This window comes from Chaetodon auriga, chromosome 18, assembly GCF_051107435.1.
Source record: "Chaetodon auriga isolate fChaAug3 chromosome 18, fChaAug3.hap1, whole genome shotgun sequence".
In the NCBI taxonomy this organism is placed as follows: domain Eukaryota; kingdom Metazoa; phylum Chordata; class Actinopteri; order Chaetodontiformes; family Chaetodontidae; genus Chaetodon; species Chaetodon auriga.
Window position 1 is genome coordinate 17,899,769 of NC_135091.1, and position 15,012 is coordinate 17,914,780.

The window sequence follows — 15,012 nt, forward strand, 5'->3', positions numbered from 1 at the left end:
CCAAAGGTTGCAGAACCTCAAAGCAGGGTGGAGCTGTCATTCTTGTAATGCCAGTTGTCATGCCATGTGTTGCCATATTAATCCACTGAGCTGTCCAAATAAAACACACCCAAGTGAGACAACACCGTGATACTGCTTCTCTTGACCCTGTAAAGTGTCCAAAACCCTTTATTCTCAGAGTCTCACCGAGAACAATGCGGTCTTACATGAACACAAAAGCTTCTGCTTGTATTGCAGTTTTTGTCTGATTATGAAGTCGGGGGCGGTGGTGATGTCACACATTTGAATCAAAATTTGAAGACAGCTGGAGGGTTTTCTGGTCACTGTTCATCAAACCGCTTGCCAATAAAGCAGATTAACTGAGTTTCTGAGTGTTAAACTTGGATTTGATAGTAACTACTTTAACTTTGATTATCTATTTAGTTGTTAACATTTAACTAACTTTATAGACAAGTACAATATTTTATAATATTTCAGGTTTTTAGGGGCTTTAAGTCAAACTCCCACTAGCAGCAATGACATTTCAAACACACTGTTATGAATTGAAGTGTCTTAAAATGCTAATATTGGATATAATATGGTATCTGTCCACCGATCAATGTCCTCTTCAGTTCAGCAGTTATTTTCAACAAAAATTTTAATCAACCTTGTGGCAAGGAACAGGGAATGGCAGTGTCAGTCCATCTCTGTGATCCAAACTGAAATATCTCAACATCTATTGGATGGACTGCTGTGAAATGTTATGTTCATGGTCCTCAGAGGATGAATCCTCATGACTTTTATGATTTTTCCTCTGGCACCATCATGAGGCTGACGGGTGAAATGCCTCAACATTAATTGGAAAAACTGACATAGAATTTGGTACACCAATCAAAAGGTTGGTGGTTTGATGCATGGCTCCTCCAGTCCGCATGTTGAAGCGTCCTTGGATGAGATTCTGAACCTCAAATTGCTCCTGATGTTTTGCCATCAGTGCGTGACTGTGTGTGTGAATGGATGAATGTGGCATGTGTTATAAAGCACTTTGAGAAGTCAAAAGTCAACTAGGAAAGTGCTACACAAATGCAGTTCATTTACCATAATGAGCCGTACTGACATTGGTGATCCCCTGACTTTTCCTCTAGTGCCACCATGAGGTTGACACAGTTGGTTTTTTTTGTTTGTTTTTTAGTGAAATGAGGCTGAAATTTGTGGTTTCGATTGAAATGTCTATTGGATGAGTTGTCATGAAATTTGGTACAAACGTTCACGTATTTCATTTCAATTCATTGAATTTCATCCAGCATCATCATCACTTCAAAATACTTTGCTCATGACTAAATACCTTCAACACTGACGGCATTCCCATCAGCCCCAGCTATACTTTGCCTTTAGTGCTACAAATGTTGCCATGCTAACATGCTAAACTGAGAAAACAATTGCCCCGCTATGCATAGGCGCGTTAGCAATGTCATCCTCTAAGAGGAGGTGCCATTACTTCTAATGGAATATCTCATTTTGTAATGACCGAAAATTGGACTTCAGCCTATTTTTAAGGATCCACCCAAACTGTAGCTGACGCCACCCATCTAAACCGAGCTCCGCATTTACCCTTAAAATCATTAATACCTACTGTGCAATGACACATGAATGCCTCGTTAAAACCTACTGTCTTGTGTCTGTAAATGTTTACTTGTTATCTCCTGCTATGTAAATTCATTATCTGTGTCTCTCTCTGACTCAGTCTGTCTAACCAGTCAAGGCAGTTGCCAGAAGGTCTGTGGAGCTTACATGGCGTCATTAATGAATGAAATTGAAAGAGAAGGAATTCTGTCTGGTTTAGGAATCAGATTGGGACTAGGATTGGGTTTCTCTCTCTCTCTCTCTCTCTCTGACTGTGTTGGTGCTCAGACCCTAAAATCCCTGCTGACTGGATGTCTGGTGGAGAGGGTGCAGACAGCCGACACTAATCCGGTCTCTCAAACACACACACAGGCACAGGCTCTGCAACACACACACACACACACACACACACACACACACACACACACACACACTGAAAGCACATGCTAGTAGTGTTTGATCTAAGCAGGGAATTTATCATGTGATGTTGGGGGTTGATATGCTGTGCACCATGGTGTCAGCAGTTTCATTACTTTTCAGTTATTTGATTAAAACTGTTCAAATGATGGACAAATCGATCACTGATGTGTGCTTGTTTTTTTTTAAATAACAGCCAAATGACAGCTCTCTATCAGATGAATGGCAGTACTACAGTGAATTGCATATACTAGCTGTATGCTGTATCCTCAATAAATATCACTGCTATGGTACTTGGCACTTCTCAGTGAATAGTGATATCTGACTGCCTTCATGGTAATGTGTGCTATATTTTATCCAGTTTTGCATTATATCTGTCATGCATATTACAGAGTTCGCTTATTTGCATATATACACATATATAGCAGATCAAATCTCTGCAGATTCAATGCAATGCATTTTATTCTGGAAAACTGAATTGTGTATGTCTTATTCCTTTCACCACCCGCACAATTTCTAAAGCTCATGTGTGACAAACACGCATATTTGTATGTGCTTGAGACAGACAGACAGACAGAGAGAGAGACAGGCAGACAGACAGAGAGGATGCTGCTGCTGCTGCTCTGGTAACCCCTCACCTAGATCATCCTTTTGTGCACAGCGCGCCGCAGGTTGATATCTCTGCGCTCTGTCCAGCTGTCACCGCCTGCATTGGTTCACCGAGCAGACGCACGTAGGCGCGTCTCCGACCGACCAACCCCCTCTTCCCCCGGCAGACTGAAGAGCCGGCTAGCGGCGGGACAGCCAAGCAGCGACGACCCGCTGCTGCAGCTCCGACGGGACGGACAGGACAGAGGTCTCCACCGACTGAGTAAGTACGCGGAAATCTGTTGTTCTTGGCTTTTTGGACGGCTTTTTGTGCTGCAGCGAGCTCAGTAAAACATATTTGTTCTCCTTCAGCGGCGTGAGCTGGGGGAGGGAGGGGGGGGTGTTCCTCCTGATCTCTATCTGCGTCGCCGGGTGGAGATCAGTGATGTAGTTGAAGGATGAGAAACTATGACTTGGAGTCGATTATTATCTTCAAACACATCACAAGCAGCAGAATAAACAATGCTCACAATGTGTTTGTTTGGGAAAGTGTGAATTGCTTAAACCTCTATCATCGTGTGCAACTTGCATCACATTCGCAGTCGCCCTCGCGCAGGGACTCACATGGATTTTACTGCCTTCCATTAAAATGTGTGTGAGCTCTTATCACGCCTCCGTAATTACGACTTTAATGGCATTTACCTCTACTACTCCAGGGGGGGATGACGTTATTGTTTTGTGTTAATTTTAGCAGCACTGTTTACTCATACTACGTGTTCCTCCTTCGCTTAGTCGCTGCATGACGTGTGACGTGTTGAATTCAGACTTTTCGGCGACGTTTTGATTTGTCTTCGCGTTCAGCCGCAGATTATTTTCAGCAATGGGCCTTTTCCCTCGTCCAGCTCAGTCCCTCCCGGCGAAACTCGTGTCTGAACACGTTGTCAGAAAGGGGGTGTGTATCAGAGAATCCGAGCCCAGCCAATGAGCGGCGGCTCCCCGCCTACACTGTGCCACTTGTTTACTACTGAAGCTGCGCGCTGATTGGTGGAAAGGTGGGGAAAAATCGGGCTTTATGCTGCGTTCGGGTGCATGGCGAAAGAATGGGAGATCTGAACTTTCTTGTAAAAAAAAAAATATTATCAATCGAAGGATTGCAAGTAGCAAACAACTCGATAACTGATGCACTGATACCCCAGACTACCACTTCTGTATGAAAGTAGCAATTTCATGTCATAGATGTTAATCAAAAGTAACGATTGGTATTTTTTGTTGTGTCTTAGTGTGGGGTTGTATTTATTATTATTATTATTATTATTATTATTATTAGAAGGAATACTATGAAATAATACAAACAATCAAATAATCGTCATCATGACCACAATAAACATTGGTATTATTAGTTTAGAGCTGCAACTAACAATTAGCAATAATTAATATCAGAATGCGAACACTGCACACATAACAGTGTACTTGCATAGGACATACAACTCACATAAGATCCGCTCATCAATGACAGAAACACCAAAAAAAAAGACAAAAATATAAAATGAATCATAAGCAAAATATGCAAGAGTCCAGAAAGTAGTGAAGACTGGCGTCATAATCTTTGGAGTTCAAGGCGACGTCTATTGTTTGTTCTGTACAACAGTGTAAAACCGAGGAAAGCCCCACATCTGAGAATCTGACAACAGAAAATATTTGGCACTTTTGTTACTGATGCATTAATGCTACCGCTTCTATTATATATTTATTTATTTCCTGTATGTGAGCTCAGATGTGCTCTTCAGGAGACTCCAGTCAATGACTTTGACAGCCAAAATTGCCATAATACTTCAAATACAGTATCTCATGGCTGCTGAATGCTGCAAAATCATTGCTTTGAGTCATTCGACCATTTATGTTGCATGTGCCCTGAATGCAGCTTTGCCCCCATTTTGCCACTGTGAGAGACGGGCCACAGTGAAGTCAGATTACGTCTCCGGAACGCGTTATCAGTCTTATTGGTCACGTACTTAGCGTAGACAATAAAGCTTCGGCAAGATTTTGGTTCAGCCACTATCTAAATCCACACAAGTCTGTGTTCACTTCACATTCCTGCAATCATTTTTAAATCCCCTGTGGTGATTTTGCTCTGCACTGTCAGGCAGAGAGATGCAAGATGGAATGAGTACACGAGCATTTGCCAACGCTCGCTAGTTGGCAAAGCTGCCTTCTGTTTAGATCAACATATTTATTCATCAAAGAAAGTACAATATTTATCCTTGGGTGCCATGGTTCATTGTGAGCACATTCTTCCTCACTGAAAATAACTAAAGCTTCATTACTGAATGCTTTTAAGAAGGAAGCTGTTGAAATTCATATTTTACTCGACACATACCAGAGATTCAAAGCTTCTGCTGCTTTAACTCCCTTAAGAATAAGGAGTAATAATGCACTTGGTTATTTCGATCGGTTCAAGTCTCACCTCGTCCCCGGTGTCTCGTCTGCAGGGAGGTGTGACACTGTGCTGAGTCCCCTCACTGTGTGCAGCAGCACCATGGCAGCTGTGGGACCTGAGGACAGAGCTGGAGCAGGGCCAGGCGGGACGTCTGTCTGCCCGTCGGGACCACAAGCCCGCGTCTCTACGACGACGCAAAACAGCAACGGGCCAGACAGGCAGCAGACTCTGGTGAGTAGAAGGAGACTCCCATACAGGGTCCCTGAGATGAGAGATGTTTCCTTTTTACGTGTCTTATTTTGTTTTGTTGGTCATCCAACCCATAATCTACACTGTCACCGTCTATGCATCCATTCAATCGTCCAGGCAGTTTGGGTAAACACAAGTGTAGCTGTCACCAGGATGCAGCACGCAGGCTTGCATGGCATAATGGGTGCATTTTGATGATATGATGAATGTTACAGTAAGCCAAAGGCCAAGAGCCCATACTGAGAAAAAGGAAGAGCCCCCATAATCATCATTTCCTCCCCCTGTGTGCGACATAATGAACTACCTGGTCAGAGGCTGGCACACACGTCTCTTTTCATACTCTCCTCCTGGCAGGTTGTGCTGTCTGCAGGCAGGACGCCACAGATGGACAGAAAATGTTCTCTTTTCTGCGTTATTCGTGGCAGCAGTGACGGTGTCAAAGACTCATGTAAACAGCCTAACCCAAATAACGCCTGGGTTACTCTGTTCATGTCAGCTTCCATTCGTTTACTGCCTGAAAGTGGAGTGTTTGAAGACTGTTGCAGGTTTGAGCTCATTATTCCATTACTTCTGTCTGAAGGTGTACACACAGAGCTGCGTCCAGGCTGACAAAGCATTGGTGGAGAGTGGGCATCACAAGAACAAGACATCCGTTCACCTGCCGCAGAGGGAGGCTGAGCGAGGCTGGAGCAACTTGGCTGCTCCCCTGCAAGCCATGGGAGCCACAGTGCACCACACTGGAGAGGCACCATACAGGTGAGGGATGAGCAGCAGTACAAGTGTGCGGATGGACTTCATCACACTAGAGTCTAAGGATATTTCTTTGTGTTATCTGCAGCTTCCGCAGCCCAGAGTCAGTGGAGATGGATGAAATCATGGCAGCCATGGTTCTGACCAGTCTGTCCTGCAGCCCCGTCGTCCAGAGTCCTCCACAAACAGACCCTGGACCAGGTCTGTCTCACCTTACGAGGACACAGCCTCACCAGTCTCCCTTCTCTTTCCAGTACCACCTTCCAATGAAGCTTTGCAAGAGCCACATTCACTCTTATGAGCTTTGTTAGCAAAGCAGGATTGCATGAGCTGCATTTACAGCATGTGAGATAATTCAAGAAACTCATGGAACTGCAGTAGTAGTAGCAGTAGTAGTAGTAGTAGTAGTAGTAGTAGTAGTAGTAACAGGATGCACTACTAGGTCTACTTGTCCTGTCTATCCATGATGAAAGTAAGCACGTTTATTGTGTTTAAGTAGAAAATAAATAGCTTTCTGGCAAAGTGAACAATAAAATATCAATAAACAATGAACAGAGAGGAGAGGTAGGGAAGAGAGGCTGAAGTGATGAAACTGGCACCAGTGTGGGACACCTGCTGTTGTCTGTAGGATGGACAGAGAGCAGTCCCAAATGCACAGTGTCTATTTCAACTAAAAGAGAAGAGAGAATATTTAATATCTAAACCATAAGGTATGTTTTCACTGTAAACCTTTTAGGTGAGTATCACCAACTCACTGACTGCTCAGTTAAAATAACCACGCTGGCATTTTTATTATTGATGGTGTTAAGAGACAATTCAGTGTGGTATGAAGGACAAGAGGTCATTTCTGAAAACTGAGTGTGACTCTTCCTGTTTTCCAGCTGGCTCATCGTCACCAGCCGACATGGAGTGCGGCGGCGGCGAGCTCTCTGACAGCGGCAGCAGTGGCTACTGGAGCTGGGACCTCGGCAATGTGAGTCCCGCCCCCTCGCCGTCCGTCACTGAGATGGACAGCAGTCCTGACGAAGGCCTGCAAATGGAACTGGAGCAGGGAGAGGAGCTTAATGCCAAAAAGCCAAAGGTACTGAGCTCTACATGCACCATTTGGTGGAAACTGCTGTGTAATCAGCAAAGGATGTATGTTATGTTTTCTCTGTCGCTCTCTGTTCTCTGTGTCTTTATGTCTGCCTCTTTATTCTGTGTCCCACCCTCTGTCCTAACCTTTACCGGTGCTGTGGTCTTTCTCTCACAGAGCTCTTTCAGAGGGGTGTATAAGTGTCTGTGGCCCAGTTGTGGCAAGGTGCTCGCGTCTTCAGTCGGAATAAAAAGACATATTCGTGTGCTGCATCTGGGGTGAGTTGGAATACTTTTGATTTACGTGTATAATTAGTTGCATGCTTTGTCTGGATATTGCTTGAATTTGTCTGTTCTGGTGAAAGTTTAGGTACAGATAGCCAAAATTACACTGTTTTAGGGACTGTGCTCCGTGACCGTTTTCAGCTACCAACACCTCACATGCGTCATCCCACGTCACACAGGAAAGCCTTTTTTTCAATGGAGCAATTTTTCAACTGTATTTTTCAAGCATTAAATCTTTCAAAGGATGGCAGAAATGAAATATATCTCATATATCTGGGGTGGGAAATGCTTAATGTTAGTCTCCTCCTGTCCGCCTAATAATTAGTGTACAGTCTCTTATTTTGAGAGCTTTGTCCACAAAAAGAAGTTCTCAAATGCTGCAGCCGTGCAGACTTCTGCCTTAATAAAACAGTTGAAAATAGTCATTCCATTGGTTTTGAAAAAGTACGAAACTACTTGTCATGTGGTTTGTAGAATATGAAGGAATTATCGAGGTGTGTCTGTTGTTGCAGAGGTGAATTTTATCTGTTTGACGCTCTCAGTTTTCAGCTTTAGAGCCACTCCTCCGTTGTAGTCTGAGGTGGAGCAGACAGTTTAGCCCAGTGAAACATTTCCGAGCTACAAAACTACATTAAAAAAACAAGAGGGGATAAATTTTTCAGGCTGTGGAGGAGCTCTGGCTGAATTACAGGAAGTCATGAAGTGATTTCGGAAATTTTATATCTGGGCCAAAGTGAGGGCTACATTCAGTAACAGTCCAAACAACCAGCTCACTCTTTTGCTCTGCTTGTCCACTGGTCTGCCCCTTCATGTGCCAAACACACATACACACCCACAAACACATTTACCCACACACACAGCAGTGGGTCAGATCAGTCCCAGAGAGAAGAGGACTTCTACTACACCAAGATCTCCTGTGAGACCGTGGACACCAGCTCCGCTCCAGCTCCCTCCCAGCAGGCTCTGGGCCAGGCCTCGTCCTCTCATCTCAGCTGGGCCTCTTGCGGTTCCCCTCCGGCCTCGGGGCTCCAGATTCCCCCAGCTCACAGGCCCAGGTCCAATTCCAGCTCCGGGCCCGGCCCGAGCAGGCCCAGTCCGCTCAGCCAGTCGGCCCCCAGCAGCTTCTGGCAGATCCACTCGGAGCATCTCTATCAGGTGGGTGCAGCAGTGTTGCACTCGTTTGGCCAGCAGACTGTGGTGACTATGAAGTACTGGCAGGGAAAGCACGAGTCTGTCACAGAATACCAAAATATGGCATTACAACATTTTTAAACGTGTCACGTCTAGCTAACGACAGATAATAAATTCTGATGATTAGTTAGTGCAGTGTGAGTGGATGTGGAAGGAAGATTTTGAATGTTTTGTTATTGTCTAAATACTGCTTGCAGGCTGAAATTTATTCTGAGAAGATAAACTGCAATTTGCTGAGGTCATATTGAGTTTTGGCACAGAATACCTGGTTTAGTATTGACGTTTATGATCCCGAATTTCAGTGAATAATTGTTTACTTCCCAGGATGCGAGTGCTTTTCTGAAAGCAGGCCATGTTTTGGGGGTTGAACTTCTTTGAGAGCTATGAAAGGAGACAGCCCGAATTATTAAATGTCAGGGGGGAATTTACCTTCCAAACATCGTAGTTTCCTGTTGCCCATCTTTCCCATGAAATCAGAAACTAATGGATCTAGATGACTTTTTCTGCTAAGTATGTCAAAAGAACGTTATCTTCATTTTACTGGAGTTTCTGTGCAGGGGTTTCATGTTACATGGCTGTGGTGTTGTTTGAGGGGTCCTCCTCTCCCGGCGCCCCCACGCTGATACCCCTCCAACGAGCCAATGAGCTCCAACTTTGTTAATGCATCACAAAGCAGCACATTTCACTGGTGACCTGTATTTACCCTGTGCCACTGAGCCTGTAAATAGATGCTTTGTGACAGTGAGAGAGTAAGCTGTGGGCTCGCTCGCTCCCCCAAGGAGACTCGACTCTCACCAGCCTGTACAAGGCAGAAAAACACGCCATGAATTCTTCCTGTGTAGCCGTGCAGTGGTTAGAACTTGATGTGCACGTATCCATGCCCACTTGGGAGTGATTCAGCCTATACATATTGTGAAAAACGTCCCTTAGATCTTGAGAAATAAGCAAGACAAGTGATTTTTTTCATATGCTACAGATGTTGGAAAATGTGTTCATTTTGCACCACATTTGTCTTTAATTTCCGCATTGATGCAGAAATCCAGTGGGATCCTGCCTTAGCTCGAGTGTGGGTTGAATTGTGGGTCAGTGCTGCTGGTGGAGCAGTGTTTACTGTGTGTGTCATGGCTGCTGGCGGCTTGTGGCTTGAAATGCCTGACCACAGCGCTGAACTCACACTGGCATGTTTTTTTTTTTTGTGATGGGGACACACTCAGTGTAACACCAGAGGTAATGCAGGGGATAAAGTTTAGAAAACACGCACATCCAAATGCGCTAAATGCTCAGTACATGTGAAAAATGGAAAAATATAGCCCACATACTAGATAATGGTCCTGTGAAAATGGATTAGTATACCACCATGTGAAGTCTATGTGAAGCCACATTTAAATGGTTCCACTCTTACCTTACAGAGGGCACTCAGACTGGAACTCAGTCAAACCGTCTTACCACCAGACACGGGTTGCCACATGAGTCTATCCTTGGTCCATTGCTGTTTACACTATATATAAATAACATAATTCTTCCTAATCAATGCTTCAGTGTCCATTTCTTTGCTGATGATGCTGTTTTATATGCTGCAGGCTCCCCCCAGCTCAGGCCCTGACTCAGGTTCAGTCTGCCTTTGATGCTTTCCAACAATCACTCCTTAATCACACACTAGTTTGAAATTCAGAAAAGACAAACTAAATGGTGTTCTCCACCTCCGTCAGTGATGCTGACTACGCTGCAATCCAGTAACTGCTTAAACTCAGATATGCCTTTTTTTACACACTAATGTTCGCAGAACCTTTTAAATGGAATCAACTGCAAACTTCCCTCAAACTAGAGTCCCACATTGGGGATTTTAAAGATTTATTGTCTGATAGTTTCATGATTGTTGTACCTTTTTCTATTGATTCCTCATTATTGTGTAATTGTGTTGTTTCTACTTACTGATTGTGTGGTCTCTGTTGGAAAAGAGATCTTAATCTCAGTGAGACTGCCTGATTAATTAAAAATTAAATAGATAACATAAATTCATAACCACCTAAATATACATTATATGCACATAATGCAGTAACAATGCACAAAACAGTTCCCAGAAAATACACCATAAATACACAAGAAATGTGCAAAGCTCCATAGTACGCTCAGCAGTCCACATTTAGCTCGTATTTTTAACCAAACCTATTTAACAGGCATGATTCCAGTGTCATGGAAAAGAGCCTTAGTGGTACGATTACACAAAAGTGATGATATTTCTGATGTCAACAACAATCCTAGAATCATTAGTCAGTTTACAACTACACACCTTTATTGACTCACTAAACATGCAGTCACAGCGGTCTGCTTTTCACCAGCACAATAGCAGGTTCAGTCGTTGATAACAGGATCTCCACCCTAGATAAAAATCTTGTAACCAGTTTAAAGTACAGAACATAGAGCGTAACCAGGGCAACCTGAATATCACATGACTACAACATCAGGCATGAACGGTCATAATGTAATGCAATAACAAGACGAAAAGGGAAAATGTAACCTCACAAATTTTCAAGGCGCCTCTGCTAATGTAAAAGGTGGTAATATTGAATGGCAATGAAAACACCAAAGCAATGGAGAGGCAGGGCAAAAAAGTATATAATCTACAAGATGAGGATATAGTTTCAACATCAGATCAGTCTTTAAAACAATCATAAAGACACTGTGCAGGTTATAGTCATACAACCACAAACACACTCATGACTGCCACATAAAGCAGACTGAGCAGAGAGAGAGAGTCTCTACAGAAAGGCTGCGAGTCAGAGTCCTCACGTAACCCTTCTGGAGCCAAAGTGTAAATCCAGAAACAGTGAGTTAATATCACCTCCAACATGTTTGAGCAGTTCGATACTCAAGTATCCAAGAAGAGACACTGTGAGCAGCTTGTGTGAAAAGCACTGCCGCTGAATTTCTAATGTCATTGATTTGAATGTCGAGTCAGAGAGTCTGGTTTTCAGCGGTCTGGTAGTTTTCCCGATGGCGACCAGGCCGCATGGGCATTTCAGCATATACGGTAGATAATATTATTGATGTTGCATGGTACGACACTATGGACGTTCGTGGGATAGTAGTGCAAGTTTTCTCCTTGTACTTGTGTCAGCAGTGTGGGATGAGTCGTAGGAATGCAACAGGATGTGCTTCGTTCAGAGTTCAGGGCTGCACAGGGAGGAGAAATAGGACAGAGGAGAATGGGAACTGCATCACAGGAAGAGATCATTTACTGTGTGGTGTTTTGGATGTTGCCCATTGGTTACCGCAGACGGATTAGTTGTCACTATTTGGCAATTCAGCTGACGCATGGATCAGAGTTTTTGTGTTGGAGTCGTGTTTCTGGAGCCTCACAGGTAGCCACTTGAATCCTCACTTCCCCTCAGCTCCACAAAGCCTTTAAGCATCTTTCAGCTCATTGTTTGGTTTTATGGCACACAACTTTACTGTTTTGGTTCACTCAAAAGGCTTAAAAACCACTGCGAGCTACATGTCCAGCACCAAATGAGCACAGAGACAAAGCTGAATATTGGACTTAGATTCACCAGCCAGTCAGAAACATGACTGACTCCAGATGAATGCTAATGTTGCTCCTTGTCTGCTGGAGGTGTAAATTAGCCATCTGTTACTAACATGTTTGCCATATCAACTTTTATGTGATAATAGCTTGTTTCTGGTGCCCCCAGGTGGCCAAAAAGTCAGCTAAAGCAGGCTGAAATGGTACCAAAAATGAAACTTATTAACTTTTCATATGAAACAGTACATCATGTCCTACAGATGTGATGAATCATGTGCTGTCTCCTCTCTCCCGCTCCTTCCAGGCCTGTAGCCCCGTCCAGGTATCTGTGGCCTCCAGAAGCCCCGCTTGCCAGGGTTGGACCCCGTCCACCTCCGTCTCCGGCCACAGTATTGCTCCGGTGTGTCTTCTGTCCACATCTGTTTGTTTACCTGCCTGACAGCCTGTATATCACTCAGTGTCTCTCACATTTTAACAATAGGACCAGCGGGGGGACAGAGCATGAGTAAAGACCACAGTCCTGATTCACATAGATACAGCTGATTGTGTAAATGACCACAGTCTCTGTCTCCGTCATGACTTGCTGGTTGTGTGTCTCTTCAGATGGTGAAGCCTCGCTGCCGGTCTGTCAGTGTCGGGGAACAGTGGCTCCAGCAGAACAGGCTGCAGCCTATGATCGCATCGCCCTCCCGCACCCACTGCTCCTTCAGGTGAGGCATCACCTGGCTGGCTGTGTTCCTGTCCACTCTTTGACTTCCTATAGTGTCTGTTTGCACCTGGGTGAGAACTGTCACACAGCAGCCATTCGACTAGTTACACCTCATCAGGTGAAGGAGTATAAAGAGCGGTCAAACTTTCACCCAGGAGACCGGGGTTCAGGTCCTGTGTGGAACCAAAAATCAATGCTGATGTCTTTGATTTTTCTTTTTTTTTACATTTAGATTACTTTTAGCATCTGCTGATTGACCTGACAATGGCGCTACAGGGAAAGTTAAGGGATGACCAAACTTCTATTATTTTCATACTTTATGCACTAAAATCACTCGAGGTTTCGCTTTCTTTTTTTGTCCTTCATCCTAAAGTTAACATTATTTGGGGTTTTGCTTGTTCCACCCATGTCCTCCCACTCCTCTCAGGCTCATTCACACAGTACAGAGAACAGCAGGAGATCTTTGATTCAGTTGTTGGTGGAAATTCATCACTGTGACTAAATCACAGCATTAACAGTTGTAATAATTTTTCTTTAAAAACGTTTTTGTGTTCCTCAACTAACAAACTTAAAGACTAACAAACTTGTTATACTTCAGAAAACAAGAGGAACTTCACATTATTTGTTCCTCACTTGAAGTCTGATTATTTTCTTTACTGTCAAGTATTATTTTCAATGAATCAACCAGTTCGTCAATAAAATTCCTAAATTGGCTTTGTGTGATGAACCCTTAAAAATCTAGATATCCATTTATTACCCCAGAAGACAGATAAGAGCAGCACATCTTCACTGTTGAAAAGTTGGAACTTGGGAGTGTTTTTCTTGAAAATTACTCAAATTATTAATCCCTGATCAAAGAATTTCTGGGTTTTGAGATTTAGTGGTGAGGCGATGCTGTTGTTAAACTGTAGATTTAAAGGCAATGCAAAGTACTATCAGGAAGGTGCCATATATTTTAAACATGAAACAAAGCTTTACAAATGAAGCTTTATTGATGTGGGTCCATGCCTCTTTCTGCTGTTCCCTGCTTTGATTCCAGTATCTGTCCACTATCTTTCTCCTCCAGGTTGTCATTTTATCACCCACTTTGTTGCCGTCTGTAAAATCAAATTTCCCCAGCTCAGACAGGAAAGATAAAATAGATTCAATCACCTCTTCATTTGCTATCAGTCTATTTTTCCTCAGTCTCATTTTTATAGAGACTGATCACATCAGGCGCGTGTTTTCCTTTCCTGCCCTTCAGCATTGCTTCTCACCCACACGCTGCGTGTCTTTCTGCAGGAAGGGTCGCGGGGAGGCTAAAAAGTGCCGCAAGGTGTACGGAGTGGAGCGCAAGGATCAGTGGTGCACCGCCTGCCGCTGGAAAAAAGCCTGCCAGCGCTTCCCCGACTAAAAACAGCTGCATGGTGGAGAGAGAGAGAGAGCATGAGAGGCAGAGAGATGGATGGATGGATGAGTGATAAAAGAGACTTTTATCAAAAAAAGAGGATTTCAAATCGAGGCCGTGGAGAAAACAGCTGTTCTTTTACTACATGTGATTTTTTACTTTCAGCCTGTTCTGTTTCTATCCTTACAAAATGCAAATGGAGTTTTCTGTATCTTTGTAACTTGATCCTGAAAACTGAAGTCTGCGATGGTGCTAACTGTTGACTGACTTTGACCATGTGATGTGCTAAGCCTACAATACTCTCCTACTTTATCCAAAGGTCATATTACTGCCCCTGTAGCTCCACTGTATTAGACTGCTACTTGGCTGTTTCCTGTAGTCCGACCCTCTCTTCCAGTGGTTACACAGTGGTTATGATGTATTGTGTGCTTTGAGTTATGTACGAGTATTTTATACTGTTTTTGTTTTGTTTTTTTTTTAATCGTCTCGTTCAGCCCGTGTATTTGGGCCGATTCCTTTTTTTTGGGAATTTTCATGTTTTTCTGCACTTTGTTGGAATATTAACTCACAAGGATAAGCTACATTTGGTTTTACTCAACCAAGTTCCTGTTTCCTTCCTGCCCACATGTTGGCATACGACCAGTGTTAATGGTTTTATCCGTGAAGCTATGGAGTCATGGCGAGGGGATTAGCGTTAGGGAAATGAGTTTGTAATAGCAATAAAAAAAGAGGAAATATATTGTCAAACACAAATTAAAAAGCACTGAGAGTTTGAAATGTTTTTTCTTCTGTTGTTTTTT

The 15,012-nt window shown here is 43.5% G+C and overlaps 1 protein-coding gene across 2 annotated transcripts; it reads left to right on the plus strand.

Annotated features, from left to right (window-relative positions):
* The first annotated feature begins 2,594 nt into the window (after positions 1-2,594).
* Positions 2,595-14,989, plus strand: znf395b (zinc finger protein 395b). Of its 2 annotated transcripts, none has more exons than XM_076756209.1 (10): positions 2,595-2,890; positions 5,097-5,275; positions 5,874-6,049; positions 6,132-6,244; positions 6,925-7,124; positions 7,296-7,396; positions 8,263-8,557; positions 12,421-12,516; positions 12,720-12,826; positions 14,107-14,989. In XM_076756209.1, the coding sequence occupies exons 2-10, from the start codon at positions 5,144-5,146 to the stop codon at positions 14,216-14,218; spliced, it is 1,332 nt and encodes a 443-aa protein (XP_076612324.1). In that variant the 5' UTR covers positions 2,595-2,890; positions 5,097-5,143; the 3' UTR covers positions 14,219-14,989. The 2 variants fall into 2 exon arrangements, with proteins under 2 accessions (XP_076612324.1, XP_076612325.1); XM_076756210.1 differs by having other exon boundaries at positions 8,266-8,557.
* The last annotated feature ends 23 nt before the right edge of the window (positions 14,990-15,012 follow it).

What these genes read in the sequence shown, in the direction of transcription:
- znf395b (XM_076756209.1), top strand. Translation starts at nt 5,144, where the DNA reads ATGGCAGCTGTGGGACCTGAGGACAGAGCTGGAGCAGGGCCAGGCGGG. An exon ending in TTAATGCCAAAAAGCCAAAG is followed by an intron (nt 7,125 to 7,295) that starts GTACTGAGCTCT and finishes TTTCTCTCACAG; the next exon opens with AGCTCTTTCAGAGGGGTGTA. An exon ending in ATTCGTGTGCTGCATCTGGG is followed by an intron (nt 7,397 to 8,262) that starts GTGAGTTGGAAT and finishes CCACACACACAG; the next exon opens with CAGTGGGTCAGATCAGTCCC.